General features: G+C 39.4%; 2 protein-coding genes across 3 annotated transcripts in view; one reads left to right on the top strand and one right to left on the bottom strand.

Annotated features, from left to right (window-relative positions):
- Positions 1-775: 775 nt before the first annotated feature.
- Positions 776-7,644, bottom strand: LOC117469861 (low affinity immunoglobulin gamma Fc region receptor III-like). 2 transcript variants are annotated; one of them, XM_034114317.1, is made up of 12 exons: positions 7,612-7,644; positions 7,463-7,522; positions 7,052-7,303; positions 6,058-6,306; positions 5,834-5,890; positions 5,012-5,137; positions 4,436-4,492; positions 4,284-4,355; positions 3,948-4,022; positions 3,786-3,848; positions 1,100-1,157; positions 776-967 (listed from the first exon to the last, which is right to left on the bottom strand). In XM_034114317.1, exons 1-10 carry the CDS (start codon positions 7,640-7,642, stop codon positions 3,793-3,795), a joined length of 1,035 nt encoding a protein of 344 aa, XP_033970208.1. In that variant the 5' UTR covers positions 7,643-7,644; the 3' UTR covers positions 776-967; positions 1,100-1,157; positions 3,786-3,792. The 2 variants fall into 2 exon arrangements, with proteins under 2 accessions (XP_033970208.1, XP_033970209.1); XM_034114318.1 differs by lacking the exon at positions 5,834-5,890.
- A 2,197-nt stretch (positions 7,645-9,841) lies between these two features.
- The window catches only part of LOC117469857 (butyrophilin subfamily 3 member A3-like), a 22,533-nt gene continuing 13,291 nt past the window's right edge, over positions 9,842-19,083 (top strand). The window contains exons 1-6 of the mRNA XM_034114312.1: positions 9,842-9,856; positions 10,374-10,476; positions 11,879-12,220; positions 14,303-14,596; positions 14,690-14,815; positions 16,166-16,329. Coding sequence (XP_033970203.1) covers positions 10,380-10,476; positions 11,879-12,220; positions 14,303-14,596; positions 14,690-14,815; positions 16,166-16,329 — 1,023 coding nt within the window. The 5' untranslated portion in view covers positions 9,842-9,856; positions 10,374-10,379. The remainder of the gene's footprint in view (positions 9,857-10,373; positions 10,477-11,878; positions 12,221-14,302; positions 14,597-14,689; positions 14,816-16,165; positions 16,330-19,083) is intronic.

Raw genomic sequence — 19,083 nt, 5'->3', positions numbered from 1 at the left:
GATCCGTGTATCCATCATTTCCTGGTCTTCTCTAAAGAAGAGGGACCAATGAAAACGTTGTCATGTTGCCGTTGTTCAGCATGGAAACATTCATTAGCTAACAATGACATTATTGTTCTATTAATATAAAGGGAGGTCAGGTACTCTTTAAAACAGCTGCTAGTTATGGGTACTTTTTACTGAAGTACATTTCAAAGCCTCTTTACTTTTACTTGAGTAAAGAAGTTTAGTCAGTACTTCTACTTTCACCAGAGTATTTTTAAACACGAGTATCTGTATTTCTACTTGAGTAAAGGATGTGTGTACTTTTGCCATGTCTGATAATAACTACATTTTGATGTAAAGCCTTACAGCTTTGACCTGAATTAATAATGGATGCAGTGTATTTCCTCCCTCTGTCCACCAGATGTCTCCACACTCTCAGAGTCATGTTGAACTCCTCACTTCTCAGAGTGCAGTCACGTGACCCTGGTTCACCTGCTCACCTGTTTCCACTTCCCCTCATCAGCATGCAGAGTGAAACCAGCTCGACTCCTTTGTTTAACCTTAGCAGACCATTCACATGCCATAACATCTATATATCAGGAAAGTGAAACCCCCCAAAAAGCACAATAGGGCATCTTGAACACAACTCTTGTTTAAATGTGTGGACTTTAATGGCTTAGAAAGTTATGGAAGTTCAAAGAAAATACTTTCAAGTAAAAATTCACTGAATACATGAAAACAAATAACACAAAGTCCTTTATCTTTTAGGAAAATGACACAGATATGAAAAGTTAAATGAGACCAAATACTCAGAGCAGAGTTAACAAAAGAAAATGCAATATTAATATACAAAATGTACTTCCAGCTCTAGGGAGATTTGGGTTGAATATATTTGACTGAACATTTATCTGAGATGAACTGAAAATCCTTTCTGAACAATTTGCTAATCTGACGGAGCGTCTCTCAACTTGCCGAACGAGTCCTGAAAGATAAAAGAAAAACATTCAAGGGAACAATTATATCTTGATTAATTTACTTAACCATGACATTTCATTTAATGTTTGAAATGTAAAATATATGTTCACGCCGTTATGAGGAACATTTACAGTCCTACCTTCATCACGGGGCGTAGAGAGGCTCTTCTGCTGAAGGTGAGTTTTTAAGTCCTGATTCTGCACAAGAGACGAGTTCAATTCATGATAATATGCAAGACATCTGAACAAAAATCTTCAATATAATTATCTTAAACAACTTCAATCAATGTTAATCCCTTGTTATTGTAAACATTTGACTTGGAAAACCTCTACAAGTAAAATGTAAAGGTCCCCTATTATACTGTTTTTCATCAATATATCACAGGTCTCAGATATATACAGAGCCTGTCTCTGATTGGCTGAAACACCAAACAGATCATTGCAGCATTACCCATAATCCCCTCTGTTTCAGCCCTGTTTCCAAAGTGCTGATTCTCTGTCTGTTACTTTAGATGAAAATAAGGAGCCCCTCCCCACGCCCCTCTGAGAGAGATTTGGTTAAAAAGAACACAATGGTGCTCTAGGAGGAGATTCAGGTGATAAGGTGGGGGGGGGAGGGGGTTACCTTGGTTGCTGATTGGCTAATGGTTACACAAGACAAAATATCGTTATGACATCATCAAGTGGCCAAAATCTGATCAGCTCATTTTCAGACAGGTTTTTATAGAAATGGATCAAAAAGAGAGAGAATCTTTGTTCCTGAAACTTTCAGAGTCTCTTTCCACAGAGGGGACACATGTTGATGAAGAAGAGACATGAAGAAGAGGGGACACATGTTGATGTAGAAGAGACATGAAGAAGAGGGGACACATGTTGATGTAGAAGAGACATGAAGAAGAGGGGACACATGTTGATGTAGAAGAGACATGAAGAAGAGGGGACACATGTTGATGTAGAAGAGACATGAAGAAGAGGGGGACACATGCTGATGTAGAAGAGACATGAAGAAGAGGGGACACATGTTGATGTAGAAGAGACATGAAGAAGAGGGGACACATGTTGATGTAGAAGAGACATGAAGAAGAGGGGACACATGCTGATGTAGAAGAGACATGAAGAAGAGGGGACACATGTTGATGTAGAAGAGACATGAAGAAGAGGGGACACATGTTGATGAAGAAGAGACATGAAGAAGAGGGGGACACATGTTGATGTAGAAGAGACATGAAGAAGAGGGACACATGCTGATGTAGAAGAGACATGAAGAAGAGGGGGACACATGTTGATGTAGAAGAGACATGAAGAAGAGGGGACACATGCTGATGTAGAAGAGACATGAAGAAGAGGGGACACATGTTGATGTAGAAGAGACATGAAGAAGAGGGGACACATGTTGATGAAGAAGAGACATGAAGAAGAGGGGACACATGTTGATGTAGAAGAGACATGAAGAAGAGGGGACACATGTTGATGTAGAAGAGACATGAAGAAGAGGGGACACATGTTGATGTAGAAGAGACATGAAGAAGAGGGGACACATGTTGATGAAGAAGAGACATGAAGAAGAGGGGACACATGTTGATGTAGAAGAGACATGAAGAAGAGGGGACACATGTTTGATGTAGAAGAGACATGAAGAAGAGGGGACACATGTTGATGTAGAAGAGACATGAAGAAGAGGGGGACACATGTTGATGTAGAAGAGACATGAAGAAGAGGGGGGACACATGTTGATGAAGAAGAGACATGGAGAAGAGGGGACACATGTTGATGTAGAAGAGACATGAAGAAGAGGGGACACATGTTGATGTAGAAGAGACATGAAGAAGAGGGGACACATGTTGATGTCGAAGAGACATGAAGAAGAGGGGACACATGTTGATGTAGAAGAGACATGAAGAAGAGGGGACACATGTTGATGTAGAAGAGACATGAAGAAGAGGGGACACATGTTGATGTAGAAGAGACATGAAGAAGAGGGGACACATGTTGATGTAGAAGAGACATGAAGAAGAGGGGACACATGTTGATGTAGAAGAGACATGAAGAAGAGGGGACACATGTTGATGTAGAAGAGACATGAAGAAGAGGGGACACATGTTGATGTAGAAAGAGACATGAAGAGGGGACACATGTTGATGTAGAAGAGACATAAGAAGAGGGGACACATGTTGATGTAGAAAAGACATGAAGAGGGGACACATGTTGATGTAGAAGAGACATGAAGAAGAGGGGACACATGTTGATGAAGAAGAGACATGAAGAAGAGGGGACACATGTTGATGTAGAAGAGACATGAAGAAGTTGATATTGTTTTCTGTCCAGCACTTAAAACCATTAAACCATAACCTAAAAATAATTCTGAAAAATGTAACAATCTGAGAATAAAGTCCAAAAATCTGAATTTGGGGGAAAAGTCATTGTCTTATTCTGACTTATATCGCTCTTAAGGTTTTTCATTTGTTTCTTTGAATGCCTCGTGTTAAAAGGTGCTATATAAATACACTTGGCTTGAACATTCTGACTTTTCTCTCAGAATCATTCAGATGTATTGAAAAAACTATTCAAATGTGGCGCTAATCCTTTACATTTACAAGAGTGTATGTAGTCATTCTTAACTGTACATGACTCAACAAAGACATATTTGTAAGGTGCTAACAAAATAAAGATTATTATTTTCATTACTTTAATGGGTCAAAATAACTTCTACTGTTCAGATATCTGTAGCTATTTTAAATGGAAAGCTACAGATATCTGATAAGTATTTTGGTAGTGTGTGCATCTTCTAGATTACATTTTTGAACTGCAGTTTGATCAAATACGAACCGTGAGCTCATGGAGTCTCATTTATAACCAACGCAGAGTAAACTGCTTCAAATGAAGGTTCACCTGCAGGGACAGAATGTCAGTGAGCAAGAGTTGAACTTAAAAAAAAGCACATTATAAATATATACCTTGACTAATAATTATTAAAAAAGTCCCCTTCACCTGCTTCAGTCTGTGGGTTTTGGCTGTGGTCTGTCTCGATGCTGAGGCTCGGATTATCAGCAGCGTCTGCATCGTCTAAAATAAAACGCAGTGTGTGAAACGCTGAGAGGGAGCAAAAATAATTCACACCTCTGCACGTCTCAACTGTCACTTTCAACACGTGACAAAGGTCTTAAAGTACCACTCAAAGTAAACATTTGTCTCTCAAAGTAAGCAGTATTTATGTTCTTTTAAACTGGATTAATAATAAAGAAATGGGGTATCTATAATAGTATTTTGTTGTTGCTCACATCATAAAAATTAGAATACAAATGAGATTTTAAAGTGAAGTAAAACCTCGGTGATGTCTTGGTTTTGTGACGACGACAGCGTACGTGACGTCGCTCTGATCCTCTTCACAGGCTGTGACTGGAAACACATTAAAAAATACATTCAGTCACATTTTAATCCTAACTATCTGGCGATCAGTTTTGAAATGTAAGACCCACCGTATTGATTATCCTCGGCGGGGCATGGTGAATCTGCTGTTGGTGTCTTCGAGGAATCTTATGTATAGAAAAACAAAAATATGGAAACACAGGAGAAGAAAAAAGCATTTAAAGTTTATAAAAAAAGTTTGGAATATTAACAATTACTATTTGTTCATGCATGTTAGTACAACATTGTCAAACAGACAGAAAACAGAACTGTATATATTTCTTGATTTGTATACATACTATTCCACAAAGTTGGATTATTGTATGATTCTACATATAAACATTTATTTTTCTAATTTAATTTGAGTATATGTGTATTAAAATACATAACGAACAAGAAAAAGTACTTACATTCATTCTCAAAGGTTATTTGTGAAAAAATGGTTTATTATGATATTAAATAATATTTATAATTAATTAATGATTTTGATAATTTGTCATTATAAGTAAAATCTCTGTATAAAGTAGATGTTTTGTTTTGAAGAAGTTCTCACTTCAATGCTCCATAACATTGCATTTAGAAGTAATTAAGCTATTATAAACGTAGTTGCATGTATATAAATACACAATGTGTTGAGATGTTCATACCTCTATGTTTCATATGAAGGACTCCCAGCACCAGCAGCGCCAATACCAAAATGAAAATAATGATAGCGGTCCACAGCAAGACATGGAGGAAAGAACGCATTTCTTCATTAAGTAGGTCACCACTTTCTGTAATACACAAAACGTAATGTTAGCATGTTAGCATGTTAGCATTTACATAATCTTATTTAAAAATGATGGACCTTTAACCTCACAACTTAGTTTCAGTGGTGACTGAGTAAATGTACTCAAGTACTGAACAAAAGTACAATTTAAGCTACTTTATGCTCCTACTACAATTTAGAGGGAAATATTGTCATTTTTGATGCATTTATTTGAAAACTGGAGTTAATTTACACGTTATATATTTATAAAACCTAACACCGCTAAAGGTTAAATTATTCATCAGTAAAAAATTAGTTGAAATAGCTGTCAGTAGTTGTTTTCCAATAATATATTTATTATAGAAAAACTGAGACCTAACAAGTATCTTTACTTAAATACGTACTAGATGTTGCTGTTTATACTTATGTACGTCAATTTAAAAAACAGGACTTTTACTTGTACAGAGTTTGTTTACAGAGCGGTTTAAGATAAGAAAAATATCTGAGTACTTTTTCCACCTTTGATTAATTCTTTATAGAATATGGAAACAAATGACTGCACATCGTAACATTTTGAAAGATGTGCAGCGCATGTGCGCAACCGCACTTTAACAAAGACATGCATTTATATTCTCTCAGATTCATTCAAATCACTTATGTGCATATATTTCAATTTTATATTTGTTATACTTATTAAAAAGATGCTTCCATGAACTCTTACCTGTCCTATCCTGTGTTTCACTCTTATTGCTGTTGTTGCTCTCAGATCTCACTTTCCCTATGGGGATTATTACATACATGTCCATTTTATTAAACTGCTCTTAAATTTGACTTCGACCTGTGTGAGGTTAGCCCAAATAACAGAACATTTCATGAGGTTGTAATATTGTCCGGTATCATGTAAAATCAAAGTAAATATCATCTTTTGTACTTTTTGTATCTTACTTATGACAGCAAACCGGCTCTCTGGTGATTCTCCACCGTCAGAGATGCTGCACTTGTAGAGTCCTTCATCAGATTTAGAAACATTTTCGAATGTTAATATTCCTGTAGAGCTGCTCCTGATGAGGCGGCCATCTTGATAGAAATCAGCTGAGAGGATGGAGGAAGTGGTCGTCTTGTTTCTGCAGCTCAGAGTCACAGATTCTCCCTCTATCACAGGAAGCACAGGACTCTCCAGGATCACAGAGCCAGCTGAACAACATCGGGATCAAACGTTTAGTCTAATGAACACATTTGGAGTTATTGACAAAAATATAACATGATATACTGTAGACACAAGCATTGGAGAATACTGTGAATGTTAAGATGGTTGCTAACATGCACAGAATGAATACAAAATATCGAAAAGTAATCGGAAAACATTGATAACAACTATTCAGTAATGTATGGTATCGTCTGCATAGAGGTTAATATTATTACATGTTTCCTGATATCCCTGTGGCAGCGTTGACGGTTGATTGTCATTCCTGTAATTTTTTATTATATTTTTAGACAATTCTTAAAATATCATCATAGACAAGAATTTTTAAACTCAAACCGGTATTTGTTTATACATTTTGCGACACAAATCACATTTTAGAAAATGCTTATCGACAATGCTAAGCATTCCGTACACTGTTTTGGGGTTTTCCTTTTCATTGCATTTCTTTGTTAAATTCAGTTTTTCTTTACAATATTCAGGTTTTTTACTTTAATCAGATATTGTCATTCCACCAACAAACTTTTCTAACACACTTTAGAAAAGTAGGTTTTCCAATATGAGGAAACTGCTTTAGTATTGCTAAATAACGTAAAATAAGAGCAAATGTAGAAATATTTTTTTAAATACTGTAAAATAATAATAATTAAGAACACGATATACAAGTATGCAAAATAAAGTATATGACAAATTAGTGTGAAAAACGATGTACGGTATATCGGAATAAACAAAACATACCAGTGACGGTGATGTGGACAGAGTTGCTCTTCTCTCCTTTCTCATCCTCACACCAGTAAACCCCACTGTCTGAATCATAGGCCTGTTGAATGGTGCAGTTCAGTGTTGATGAAGCAATAATATAACAACCCTGAATTAACTCATTGTTGTTCCTAAACCCCCTCAGAGCAGAGCCAGGACCCTCGCAGAGAAAAGAGAAGGGCTCGTATTCAAAGAGCTGAAGTCTCTCTGTGACGATGTGCAAAGCTGCGTCTGAGGACAGAAACAGACACAATAAAACATCTGGTGAATAAGAATATAGCAAAACTATGATAAAAAAAGGAAATCACTGTATTTGTGTAACACAATGCACGTACACACCGGTATTTCCTATTAACATGAGTATGTGACTCTTTAGTAGTTGGTACCCACCAATGTTTTGCAAAGAGCTCATCTGAATATGTGCCCCCAGCAGTATGGTCACACACGTCACTAGATATGCAGATAGAGACAAAACGTTTTATTAGCCAAAATATGCTAAGTATTTGTGAAAAGTAAATAGTTCATGATCTGAGACTCACGCAGTCGGCTGCAGAGCGCTGTGACCTCCATGATGTCTTCCTGCTGTCTGAGCGTCTCACTGTGAGACACAGAAATATGATGTGAGTGAGAACTTCCTCTTCCTGTGCAGAGTGTTTCTGAGGCTGGGGTCAGACTCTCTGTGGTTTCAGCAGCAGTTGAAACCCTTTTTTGAATATGAGTATATAATAAGCATAATGTAAATAAAGATAGTTGTCATATATTCCACTGTCTTCGAAGACAAAGTCATTTTTCTTATTTATTTATTTTGTAATCAGGAGGCATCATGTATACCAAGGGCCTGTAAGTACAGGCACATCCACTTAAGTGTATTAACACCTGAACATTACACTCGTGTGGTAATGAAACACTTCCATCCAGCAGTCAAGGACATTTTTGTTATTTAGCTGATCATTTTATCCACAGCGAATTATAATAAGTGCATTACATCATGAGGAAACACACTCAAAACAAGAAGATTCATTCAAGTGGGTACCATCCTTGAACTGAACACACAAACTGAACCTCCTGCTGGTGGGTTTCTGCATCACATTCAGGAGGGCCATGCACATGCTGAAGATATGAACACATTACAGTAGTTGCAGCCTCATCAGAGTTTATTATGTGACAGTACATCACTTTTTATTTGCTGGCACTTTCATTTAAAGCGATTTATAATGAGTGCATTCAACCATGAAGAGTCAGACGCAAACAAGCAAGAATCCTGCAGGTGCATTGGCCTGTAATACGCCAAATCAGTTGATACTGCAAAGGCTTTAAATAATTGTATTGGCCAAGGGTGAAATCATAACTAGCCCTTCTGACAAATCTTGCTTTCTTTTTTCTTGTTTCATCTCAATGAACCCTGACCATCATCGGTGCTGCTGTGGATCAGGTGAGCAGCACCAAACTCCTGGGTGTGACCATCACAGATGACCTCACCTGGAGAAACAACACCACCGGACGAGCGAAGAAGGCCCAGCAGCGCCTGTACTTCATCCGGAAGCTCAAGCGAACCGGATGAAGGAGCACCACCCCCCATCATGCTGTCCTTCTACCGAGGCGCCACCGAGAGCATCCTCAGCAGCTGTATCACGCTGTGGTTTGGAAGCTGCTACCCCGCCGCCGACCGCAAGAGCCTGCAGCACATAGTGAACTCTGCCCAGAGGATCATCGGTGCCTCACTCCCCTCACTACAGGACATATATAACACCCGCCTCACCCGCAGAGCACTCAGCATTGTGGGTAACTCCACCCACCCCTCCAACAGCCTCTTCAGCCTCCTGCCTTCAAAGAGAAGGTTCCGCAGCCTCAGCTCGATCTCCACCAGGCTGAGGAACAGCTTCCTCCACCTTCAAATGATATGGAATGCTAGCCCCTAGAAAGACAAACAGAGAGAAAAGAGAGAAAACCAGAGAAATCCAGAGAAGCACAAAAACCACCTGAATCCCTCTCTCCCAACTCTAGAACTATTCGCCCTCTCCCCCTCTCTCTCTCCCCTCTCTCTCCCTCTCTCCTCCTCTCTCCTCTCCCTCTCTCCCTCTCTCCTCCTCTCTCCCTCTCTCCTCTCTCCTCTCCCTCTCTCCCTCTCTCCCTCTCTCTCCCTCTCTCACTCTCTCTCTCCCTCCTCTCCTCGCTCTCCCTCCCTCTCTCCCTTTTCAGTCTTTATCAGTCACACCCCTACACACCCCATACACACACACACACACACACACACACACACACACACACACACACACACGCACACACACACACACAACAAAAGAAAGTCTGACAGATGTTATACAAACTGAAAGTCCCGCCCCCTGCAGTCAAAGATCAGACATGCCCTCTGCGTTAATAGAGAATTGCCTTTCAACCGTTGCCACAATAAAACAATACAAATGGTCCTTTGCAACTGATTTTATTGCCATGTATTAATTTATAACCCGTAACCAAGACACTGAATCCAAAGTTCATAAGTTCATGAACCGAGACGCTCAAAGTGAAACTCAGATAACATTTCAGTGGATAAAATTACACTAAACTTGAATATTCTACACAGCTTTTGTAGAAAATGCCTCTTGCTGCTGCAGAAACATTTGCACACTGAAAATAAATATTAAGCATAACATTAACCATCAAGAAGTTTGGTGAAGAAAAATGAATTAGGCGTAACTCTATTTGCATAATACTCTGCATGAGTCTGTCAATGATTCACAGACGTTGTCCTCGCAGTCAGAGACGGAGACACGCAACATTCAACAGGTACGTGTTCTTCAATTTGTGAACATTTAATACATAAGATAAAATAGATTCAAAACCTTTTTCATGAAAAGTCAGAATATTGAGTTTTGGTGAACCACAGTTCTAGATTACAAAAGATAAAAAAATGTATTTCATACGTTTGTGTCCGAGTGAAAACTGCAGACTTGGTGATAGTCATAACACTGAACTGGGTGTTGTGTGCAGAGAGTCTTTAGTTAGATGAAGGTACCGGGGATATTGGATTTGTAACATGGCTACTGTGTAACTAAATTATCATTATATGTCTTAAACAGAGCATATCATATAATGAAATAGGATATGTAAATTATAAGTAGAGCACAGAAGATGGTAATAAAGTTTTTCCATTTATTGGAGCCTCAAGTACAAGTAATGTCCAAAGGTAAAATTCAGTTTATAACTCGACCACTTTTTGTCCAGCCTGTTTAAAACGTTTTCTAAATAGTTGTTTTAAAGCATGTTGTCCTGGAAGTTCACTCTGTTTTCTGTTCATTTGCAGTTCTCCATGATGATTTTACTCACAGACGGAAAGCCCCTTAAAACTCATCTCAGAACACTCAGTGTTTTGGTTTTCCTTCTTCTCCTAACAAACCACTGTAGAGGTAAGTTACACACAATACAATCTTCAAAAGTCACACTTACAGCATTAGGAAGACGTTTATTTGTTTGCATAATTAGGCAAAAATTCAGTAATGACCTTTAAGCAAGTGGTACCCCAATATATGTTGTTACTGGAAAACGCTAAATATCTGTAACAATTAGAGCAGCGGTTCTCAACCTGTGCAACAACCTGTGGGCCGCAGCCCCCTAGTGGTCCGCGAAGGCATTGCAAGTGGGCCTCCTAATATTTTTTTTATTTTGTACAGGCGAAAGACACAAACATGGACATACCAATAACATATAGGAGATGACATTCCCATCTCAGACAAAACAAAACAAAAACAGAAGAAATAAAGATACAGTCAGTAGGATCACTTCAACATTTCACAAACAAAAATAGGTTGGCAACCAAATACCACCAAAAACACAACATGGCATATTTATAATTCATTTAATGCCACTCTTCCTTAGAGCTCATTATTTCCCATTTCATGGCTTTGACTTTTTGTGGCAATATTTTTTTCCAAAATAAATTGTATTTTTAATCTACTCCTCAAACACCTTAAATTAAGATTACTCCTTTATTGACTTTTAAAAATATGTATTTTGCCAGAAGAATAGTTGTATTTATTAACTGTGTGCGGTCTTCATCTAAAAGCCCAAATAAAATATTAAATAGTGTAAATGTAAATTCAATATTTGCCGCCAAATAATTTGCAAGACATTATGATTTGTGTGGAAACATTTTCATTAATAGGATTTTTTTTATTTGAACCTCTTTTCCTTTCTCTTTCTCGATCCTCCTTAGCAACGGTCATTACAGTCCTTAGCAACGGTCATTACAGTCCTTAGCAACGGTCTGTTCTACTGGATTTACAACATGTCACATGTTCTGAATTGACCAATCAGAACTTTATTTAGCCTCGTATTGTTTATGGTTGAATGTGGGGTGCGAAAAAAATGTTGATTCTTTAGTGGGCCCTTAGTTGAAAAAGGTTGGGAAGCGCTGAATTAGAGAAAACAGTAAATCAATGTTGTGATTGTTTTTCTATGCAAGCTGGTACTGTAAAGCCTTTTGACATTATGTGAATTGAGGCTCGGTACAATATCGAAAAGCTTTTCAGAGATGTAGAGAAGTTCTTGCTAATCATTTAGCCGTAACTTAGCCGTGAGGCTAACGTTAGCTTACAACGCAAGACTAAGCTGTGCGCAGGAGCTAAACCATTAGAAATATTTGTTTGAAACCTTTTTTTCTTGAGCTTTTTTTGAGTTTTGTAAGCAGTTGTTGCCAATGCAAACACATGAGAATATGGAGAACAGCTATTCAAATACAAAAAACCTACGATTAGCCAAAGTCTACCATCACGGGTTACATTATATAATATACTTCCTCTATCTTCCCAGGTCAGTCTCAGCTGATTGGCTCACCTCAGCCAATCGTAGCAAACCTTGGTGATGACATCATTTTGCCGTGTTATCTGGAGCCGGCGGTAAATGCTGCTGGTTTGACGTTGGAGTGGACGAGGCCCGACATGGACCCCAGATTCGTCCATGTGATGCGTTCTGGTCACGAACTTGTGGATAAAAAACACCAATTATTCAAGGGAAGAACTTCAATGTTCACCGATGAGCTGAAGAACGGAAACATTTCCATGAAACTCTCCAACTTACAACACTCTGACCAGGGGAAATACAGATGTTTCATTCCAGCGCTGGGCAGGCAAGCGTTTGTTCAACTGGTTTTTGGTAAGTGAGTAATGTACGTATGTGTTCATGGTGCATGTTTCGATAAGTCTTTACCAGTGGCGGCCGGTGGTCTTTTTTTTTGGTGGGGCTCTTGACGTACCGTAAGTGACCTACCCGGGGGGTCCGGGGGGTTTTCCCCCGGAAACTTTTTTCGAGAAATGACCCCTTAAATGATGACTTCTGGTGATGTTAGAGGGGGGGGGGAAAGGAGAAATCGAGGCTTAAAAATATGAGAAGACTGATCAATACCTCCATAATCTTCAGTGTGGAAAATATTATTTATCAACCTGAACATCTACTACTTTACCAGGAATTTGTGTTCTCAGAACTGGTCTGTTTTTTTCTTTCTTAAAACTGTTCATGTTTTATGAACCAACACCTTCACCAAGTAGCTTTACAGTGAACTGCATGTGAGATATAAAATTAATAGCATCTTTTCAGTAGCATTAATTATAAATATTTAAGTGGTTCAATACAAGTCACTACAGCATTTCAAACTGAACTGTGAATAAATGCAATTTAAAAAAAAATAACCACAGCACAAAATGTCATAAATTGTGTTTTTTCTTTGTTTCTCTGAGGATTATTTACAAACAGGCTTATTTACATATAGCAATAACTCAGAAATGAAAAAGCTACATCGTCTAACACGAACAACCACTTAGCATAATGATAATATATGTGTTATGTACAATGTAACTGGCAAGGCTAGAGCAAGAAAGAACATAAAGTTTGCAAAAGGTTTAAATAACTTCAAGTATCTGTCTTCAGATTACGTGGAGGTTTTAGTCCGATGGGAAGCAGATTTTAAGCGACACCGAAGATAAACCAAAAATGTGGTGGAGCTGCAAACCGTGTAGTGTTGCTGGGACAGAACAGGAGCTATAACCGTTGGAAAATACATCACAGACAATGCAACAAACGTGGAGACAGAACAATCACTTCTGTGATAAATGCCCACTTATTAATAAACTTCTAACAACCATGGGAAACCTCCTCTCTACATATAAAGTGATATCCAAGCATGGGAAACAAAAGACAGCATTTACCTGTTTGCATCCAGCTAGCCAAGCCTTTCTTGTGTACCAGCTACTTGTGAAGCCTCGTGTATAAATGTTGTCTTTTTCACGAGATTGCTGCGATATATTCAAATCGGGTTGGTCCGGTGCAAGGTCTTTAAGCAACAATTTATCTGCCAAACTTCTCCTTTCGAAAGGATTGGAGATTAGCTCTTGAACAGAATTAGCCGGGGACCGAGGTCCGGAGACTCCACCTGCACACGAAGCCATCCTCATCAACTACTGCGTCAACCGGATACGAGTCACTGTCCAAACTACTCACAGACTGCACTGGGCGCTGACATTGGCGCCCGGTGACCGTCATCTTTGACGACGCTGATTGGCTGAAATTATATTTTCGCGGCATAGTTTACACGTTACAGATAGCAACAGTCAGCTGCTGGTGGCTGCTGCTGCACTGGTTGAAGGCTCCTCTCTTAGCGCCCAGACGAGAGAAGGTGCATGGGCAAGGCCAGGCAGGAAACATGTGACTTATCAGTAACTTTAGACATCGTAACACAATTTTAAACGAGATTTTATTGTAGATTATACATTTTACTGATACCAATTATATAATATTTACCTTGTTCATTAAAAATAAAAATAAAAACATATATATTTTTTTAAACATATTTTTTTTTTAATTTTAATTTTAATTATTATTATTATTTTTTTTTTTCAATATGGGAAGAGGTGGGGCGGCGCCCCTAGCGCCCCTATGGACCGGCCGCCACTGGTCTTTACCTTGAGGAGAGAGTTTTAGTTATGTCTCTGTTTTTCGGAGAAATTCAGACATTAAAATACTGTACGCTACTTTGTTCGTATTTAAGGATCCCAGCTTAACGCACTGCATGTTCTGTGCTGTAGTATATAGCAACTTAGAACATATTTTACTCCCACAGAGCAACAAGCAAATAAACTTGGGAGCTCATTGGTATAATTTTTACGTGAGGATTTTGGTAGAAAGGAAGCTGCATCGGATTTGATATCTGCGATTTTACTTCCTTGTCTTCCTTCTGTCCAGCATCAGGTCCTGCCTCTCCACCTCTCATCAGTTTATCAGGGCTGGACGGTCAGAGTGGAGGAGTGGTGCTGCAGTGTGAGTCTGCAGGCTGGTATCCGGAGCCTGAGGTGTTGTGGCTGGACGCTGAGGGAAAGCTCCTCTCTGCTGGACCTCCAGAGACAGTCAGAGGTCCTGATGACCTCTATACTGTCAGCAGCAGAGTGACTGTGGAGAAGAGACCCAGCAGCAGCTTCACCTGCAGAGTGCAGCACCACAACACCAACCACACCACTCAGACACACTTCAGCATTTCAGGTAGACTAAATGTTCATTTAACATGTTTTAGTTTAGATATCAAAGACCAAGTTTTATATAAATGCTGTGATGTTCTGTGTTTTATCATTTCAGATGATTTCTTTAAGCTCCAGTCCAGGTCTTCTTCCATCAATATTGGTCTGGCCGTCAGTTTGGCTGTTTGCATTCTGTTGATGCTGGCAGTTTCTTTCTTCTTTTTGTGGAGAGAACACATATTCAGTAAGTCACTAACAGTCTGGTGATATGATTCAGTTTGGTTAATTAAAGGGGCCCTTTATGCGTAGTGCTGTATGTTCTGTAGGTTTGTGTGCATGTTAAAGGAAACCTATCATGCTATATTTAAATGATATATTGTAGGGCCATACCTATATAAGGTATATTTATACGTTTCTGTTTTCAAAATACCAAACAGATCATGCATTTTAGCCATGCCTCATTTCGCTCTATGTGCTGTTTGCTGTCTACGGGTCTGATTCTGCTGACCACGCCCCCCTGCAGGAGAGGTGAGCCGTGCTCTGATCAGCTGCTGGGCTGTCAGAAGAGGGGGAGAAAAAGAGATCTCCGTCCTCCGTGTTTTATTATATAGAGTCGTTATTCATTTGTTTTAAAGCTCAATAAATAACAAAGAAGACCTTTGACCGGCACTTTTCAAATTTTGTCCGGAAGATTTCAACTTTAACGGACATCTTGACCGGCGAAACAAACTGAAACTGAAACTCTGCCGCACGGTCCCCTCGTTCCTTGGAAGAGGCGGAGAGGTGGGTGTTTGTCATCTGCTGGTGGACTAACCGGAGAGAATTACAGTGCTTGCCTCGACGGGGAGGGATTGCATTGAATTAAAGCAGCGGGAGCAAACGCTTGCCTCGGGGAGGGAGAAAGAAAGCCACAGCGGAGAATAAACAGAAGGGTAACCATGGTAACTATGGGCGGGAAGTCTTCTTCGCTGCTTTTGTGGCAGACTACAGCGCCACTTACAGGCCTGGCATATGTACTACAGCGTCTCCAGCGCTTTCGAGCGGCAATGGCCGGCCGTGGCCCAACCCCACATTCCCCTGATAGGTGGAGAGTTGGCCCAATAGCCGTAGCGCCACTTCTGTGACGTCAGGACGGTGTTCAAATCTGGATCAGTTTTTATCAGATCCGTTGCAGCCCCTTTTTTAGAGATTTGGGTATGGAGGAAAATAGAGAGGGTTGTGTTTTCTGACATTTGGTGAGTTCCCTGGAACACCGGGGACACATATTCATGTATAAAAGACGTACAAAAGTGCATTTTGCATGATAGGTCCCCTTTAATGGTCTGCAAAGGCTCAACTCTCTCCCACAACTCCCCCCCCCCCCCCCGCCTGAAACGCCTCCATTGGACTCCTTTGTTTTGAGCATGGTGACATCACTATGTAACACTTGCGCTTCTATTGGCTACCACTAGGGGCGGGACATCTCTAAGCCGTTGACCAATCACCCAACTGTTCAGATACATTTAGCCTGAACAGTTGTATGTGCTTCGATCCCTTCCTAAAGTTCCTCTAATTCTCTTTTAACACATCTTAACACACATTTCATTTCACACAGAGACAAAGAGAAAGAGTTTGGATGAAGTTGATAAAGGAGAAAAGAAGAACCGATCTAAATCTAAAGATCAGTTTCTCAATGAAGAAGAAAGAGGACAGCTGATGAAACCTGACGCTGTGCATATGGAGGCTTTGAAGGGAAACGTAGAGAATAAGAGCAAACCGGTAAGTAAAGTACAACAACATGAAAAGTTAAGTCTTAGCAAGAAGCACAGAAGACTTTCACATCAAGAAACTGGATCTGCCAGAAATGCATGAAAACATGTGTCATTGTGTGGCACCTTAAGAAATCATCATTAAAGAAACGTGACTGTTCTTCTCATAGAAAAATCAGTCTGAGCAGCAGCTGCTTGAGGAGCAGAGGAGGAGAGAGGAAGCTGAGAAGGAAGTCCAGACTCTGAAAGAGGAGCAGAGGAGGAGAGAGGAAGCTGAGAAGGAAGTCCAGACTCTGAAAGAGGAGCAGAGGAGGAGAGAGGAAGCTGAGAAGGAAGTCCAGACTCTGAAAGAGCAGCTGCAGAACAAGAAGAAAGAGGTTCATCTCCACTTCAATAATGAAACACATTGATTCCTGTTTGAAGTCACTTTCAATGTCGTCCTTAGTGTAGACAAGGTCAAACCTGCAGTGCAGGTCCAAGAGGAGACCACATCCAGACAGTCCTACTTTTAGACTGTGAATAAATGATCTTAATCTTCCTGCTGTTCTTTCAGGTTGAATCTAAAGAGTCTGAGCTGCAGGATCTCCATGCAGAGCAACAGAGGAACCAGAACCAGCTGCAGAGCCTGAAGGGAGATCTGGAGAACAAGAAGAGAGAGGTTCACGTCTTCATCTTAAATATTCTGCATTTATTGTAAAACAGAAAAGCATTTGAGGGAAACCCCAAAACAAGTCAGCAGGAGCAGTGACACAGCATGCACACTTAGGTGTTAGGCTTACAAAATGAATTGTAGTACACCACAGTATTGATGTGTTACATGTCTGATATATGTCATATGTAATGTCAGCGCTTTGAGCATTTGGAAAAGCGCTAAATAAATGTAATGAATTATTATTATTATTATTATTATTATATTTGATACATTACACAAAAATAACAATGTGGACACAACAGGAAGTCAATTATCTTAATATCAATGTGCATCACTAATAGATTGTAAAGAGATAATCAGACTGGATTCTTTAACACATAAAACTGTGCAACACTTTAAAGACTGAACAGTTTGTTGAGTCACTTTTCTCAAAAAAATCCAGACTTTGAAAGAAAAAGAACAGAAGAAGAAGAAGGCTGAAGCTGAACAGGAAGTGGAGACACTGAAGAAGAAGCTGGAGAGCAGACAGAAGGAAACAGACACCAACATCACAGAGGTTACTGTTTGAATATGTTACTAAAAGTATAGATTTCAGTTGATCTTCTCTGTATGTAGAGTTTATACAGTTTATATGGATTGGTGCATGATTATAACGGTAAACGATGTATTTAGATTCTAGACGTGTTTGGGGCAGAGTATGATACCTTTTCATGACTAACATCAAAAAGTTGATGGTCATCCAAGAGTTCATGTCCTTAAGGCATGCTGGAAGTTTAGGTCATTGATTATCATCTGGATCAACATGAAACTTCTGTAGTGTTTCCTTTTGATTTGGAAGCATAAATAAGTTCAATAGAAAAGGTCTTAGTATAAACCCTTTCTTTCTCATTATAAATCAGGGTGAAGTCCTGCAGTGTAAACTAGACATTAGTTTAGTTTCTAACAGATGCTGATGAGTCACTTTAGTCCTGATATACATAGGAACAAAGGTTTATGATAAAACATGTCTGTCTCTCTCCTCTCAGTGTGAAGTGAAGGAAGCTGAAGTCCAGCAGCTGCAGGAGGAGGTTCAGAGGATGGAGACCAGCCTGCAGACCCTGATGGAGTCCATCAACACGGAGGTTAGACTTCCTGCATGAACCTTGCTGTATATATGAAGATCTATAGTCTAACTCTAGTTCAAAGGAGCCACATCAACTTGTAGATGTGTTGAGCATCCTGGGTCACTTGAGAGTTCAATCAGACATCCTGTTGCTGAATACGTTGTTTCAAAACGTCTCTGTTTCTATCCTTGAAGTTTCACAAATATGTGCACTTGATTAAAACACATGTGCAAAGCAGATTTTACGAGTTTATAACCATAGATCCAGGTTTGGTTACCTCCATGTTTACAGTCTTTGCTCTCATGTGCATCCTCGTGAATTTAAGAATAGATACAGAACAAACATGGACCTAATCATAGAGACACTTCTCCACAGAGCTTCCAGTGGAACTAATGATGTGAAATGAGAGTTTTAGTTGTGAAGATAATAACATGTAAGAACACATGAACACGTCTGTCTTCATCTCTCATCTTCTCCAGCTGGAAAGAAGCCCAGCTGCTGAAGCCAGTTCTTCCTCCTCTTCACGGGTAAGTGGGTTCAGATCAATACGATCAATACTCTCTTCTGGTTTCCTGACCTACATAAAGCTTCCTTTATAATCTCTGGCTGCAGAAGAGCTGGGAGGAAACGTGTGAATATGAACTTACTGAGAGGCATTTGGTCAAATGTGATATTTCATCTCTCCTGTCTCGTCTTTTAGTTTAAACTGAAGATATTATCCAGAAACAAATGGCAGGAGATGAAGAAGAGGAGGGAGGAAGCTGAGGAAGAAAATTCCATCCTGAAGGAGAAGCTGCAGAATGAGTCCAGAGAGGTTTGTGTTTGATATCTCCAATCAAAGTCATTCAAAGACAGCGTATGATATCCAGGGAAGCTACTCGTGTCCTAGATCAAATCCTTTCACCTCCTTTCTCAGATATTATTTTTCTCAAACTGTTAGAAGGTCCAAAAAAAAAAAAAAAATGTAAATGCATTTGAAAGTGTTTTTGTTGTTCATTGATGTTCAATT

Source organism: Trematomus bernacchii, unplaced genomic scaffold (assembly GCF_902827165.1).
Source record: "Trematomus bernacchii unplaced genomic scaffold, fTreBer1.1, whole genome shotgun sequence".
In the NCBI taxonomy this organism is placed as follows: Eukaryota; Metazoa; Chordata; class Actinopteri; order Perciformes; family Nototheniidae; genus Trematomus; species Trematomus bernacchii.
Note: the sequence above shows the minus strand (reverse complement) of the source record. Positions and strands in the feature narration are given on the sequence as shown.

What these genes read in the sequence shown, in the direction of transcription:
- LOC117469861 (XM_034114317.1), bottom strand. Translation starts at nt 7,642, where the DNA reads ATGGAGGTCACAGCGCTCTGCAGCCGACTGC. An exon ending in CGCCGAGGATAATCAATACG is followed by an intron (nt 4,356 to 4,435) that starts GTGGGTCTTACA and finishes ATGTGTTTCCAG; the next exon opens with TCACAGCCTGTGAAGAGGAT. An exon ending in AAAACCAAGACATCACCGAG is followed by an intron (nt 4,023 to 4,283) that starts GTTTTACTTCAC and finishes GTTTTATTTTAG; the next exon opens with ACGATGCAGACGCTGCTGAT.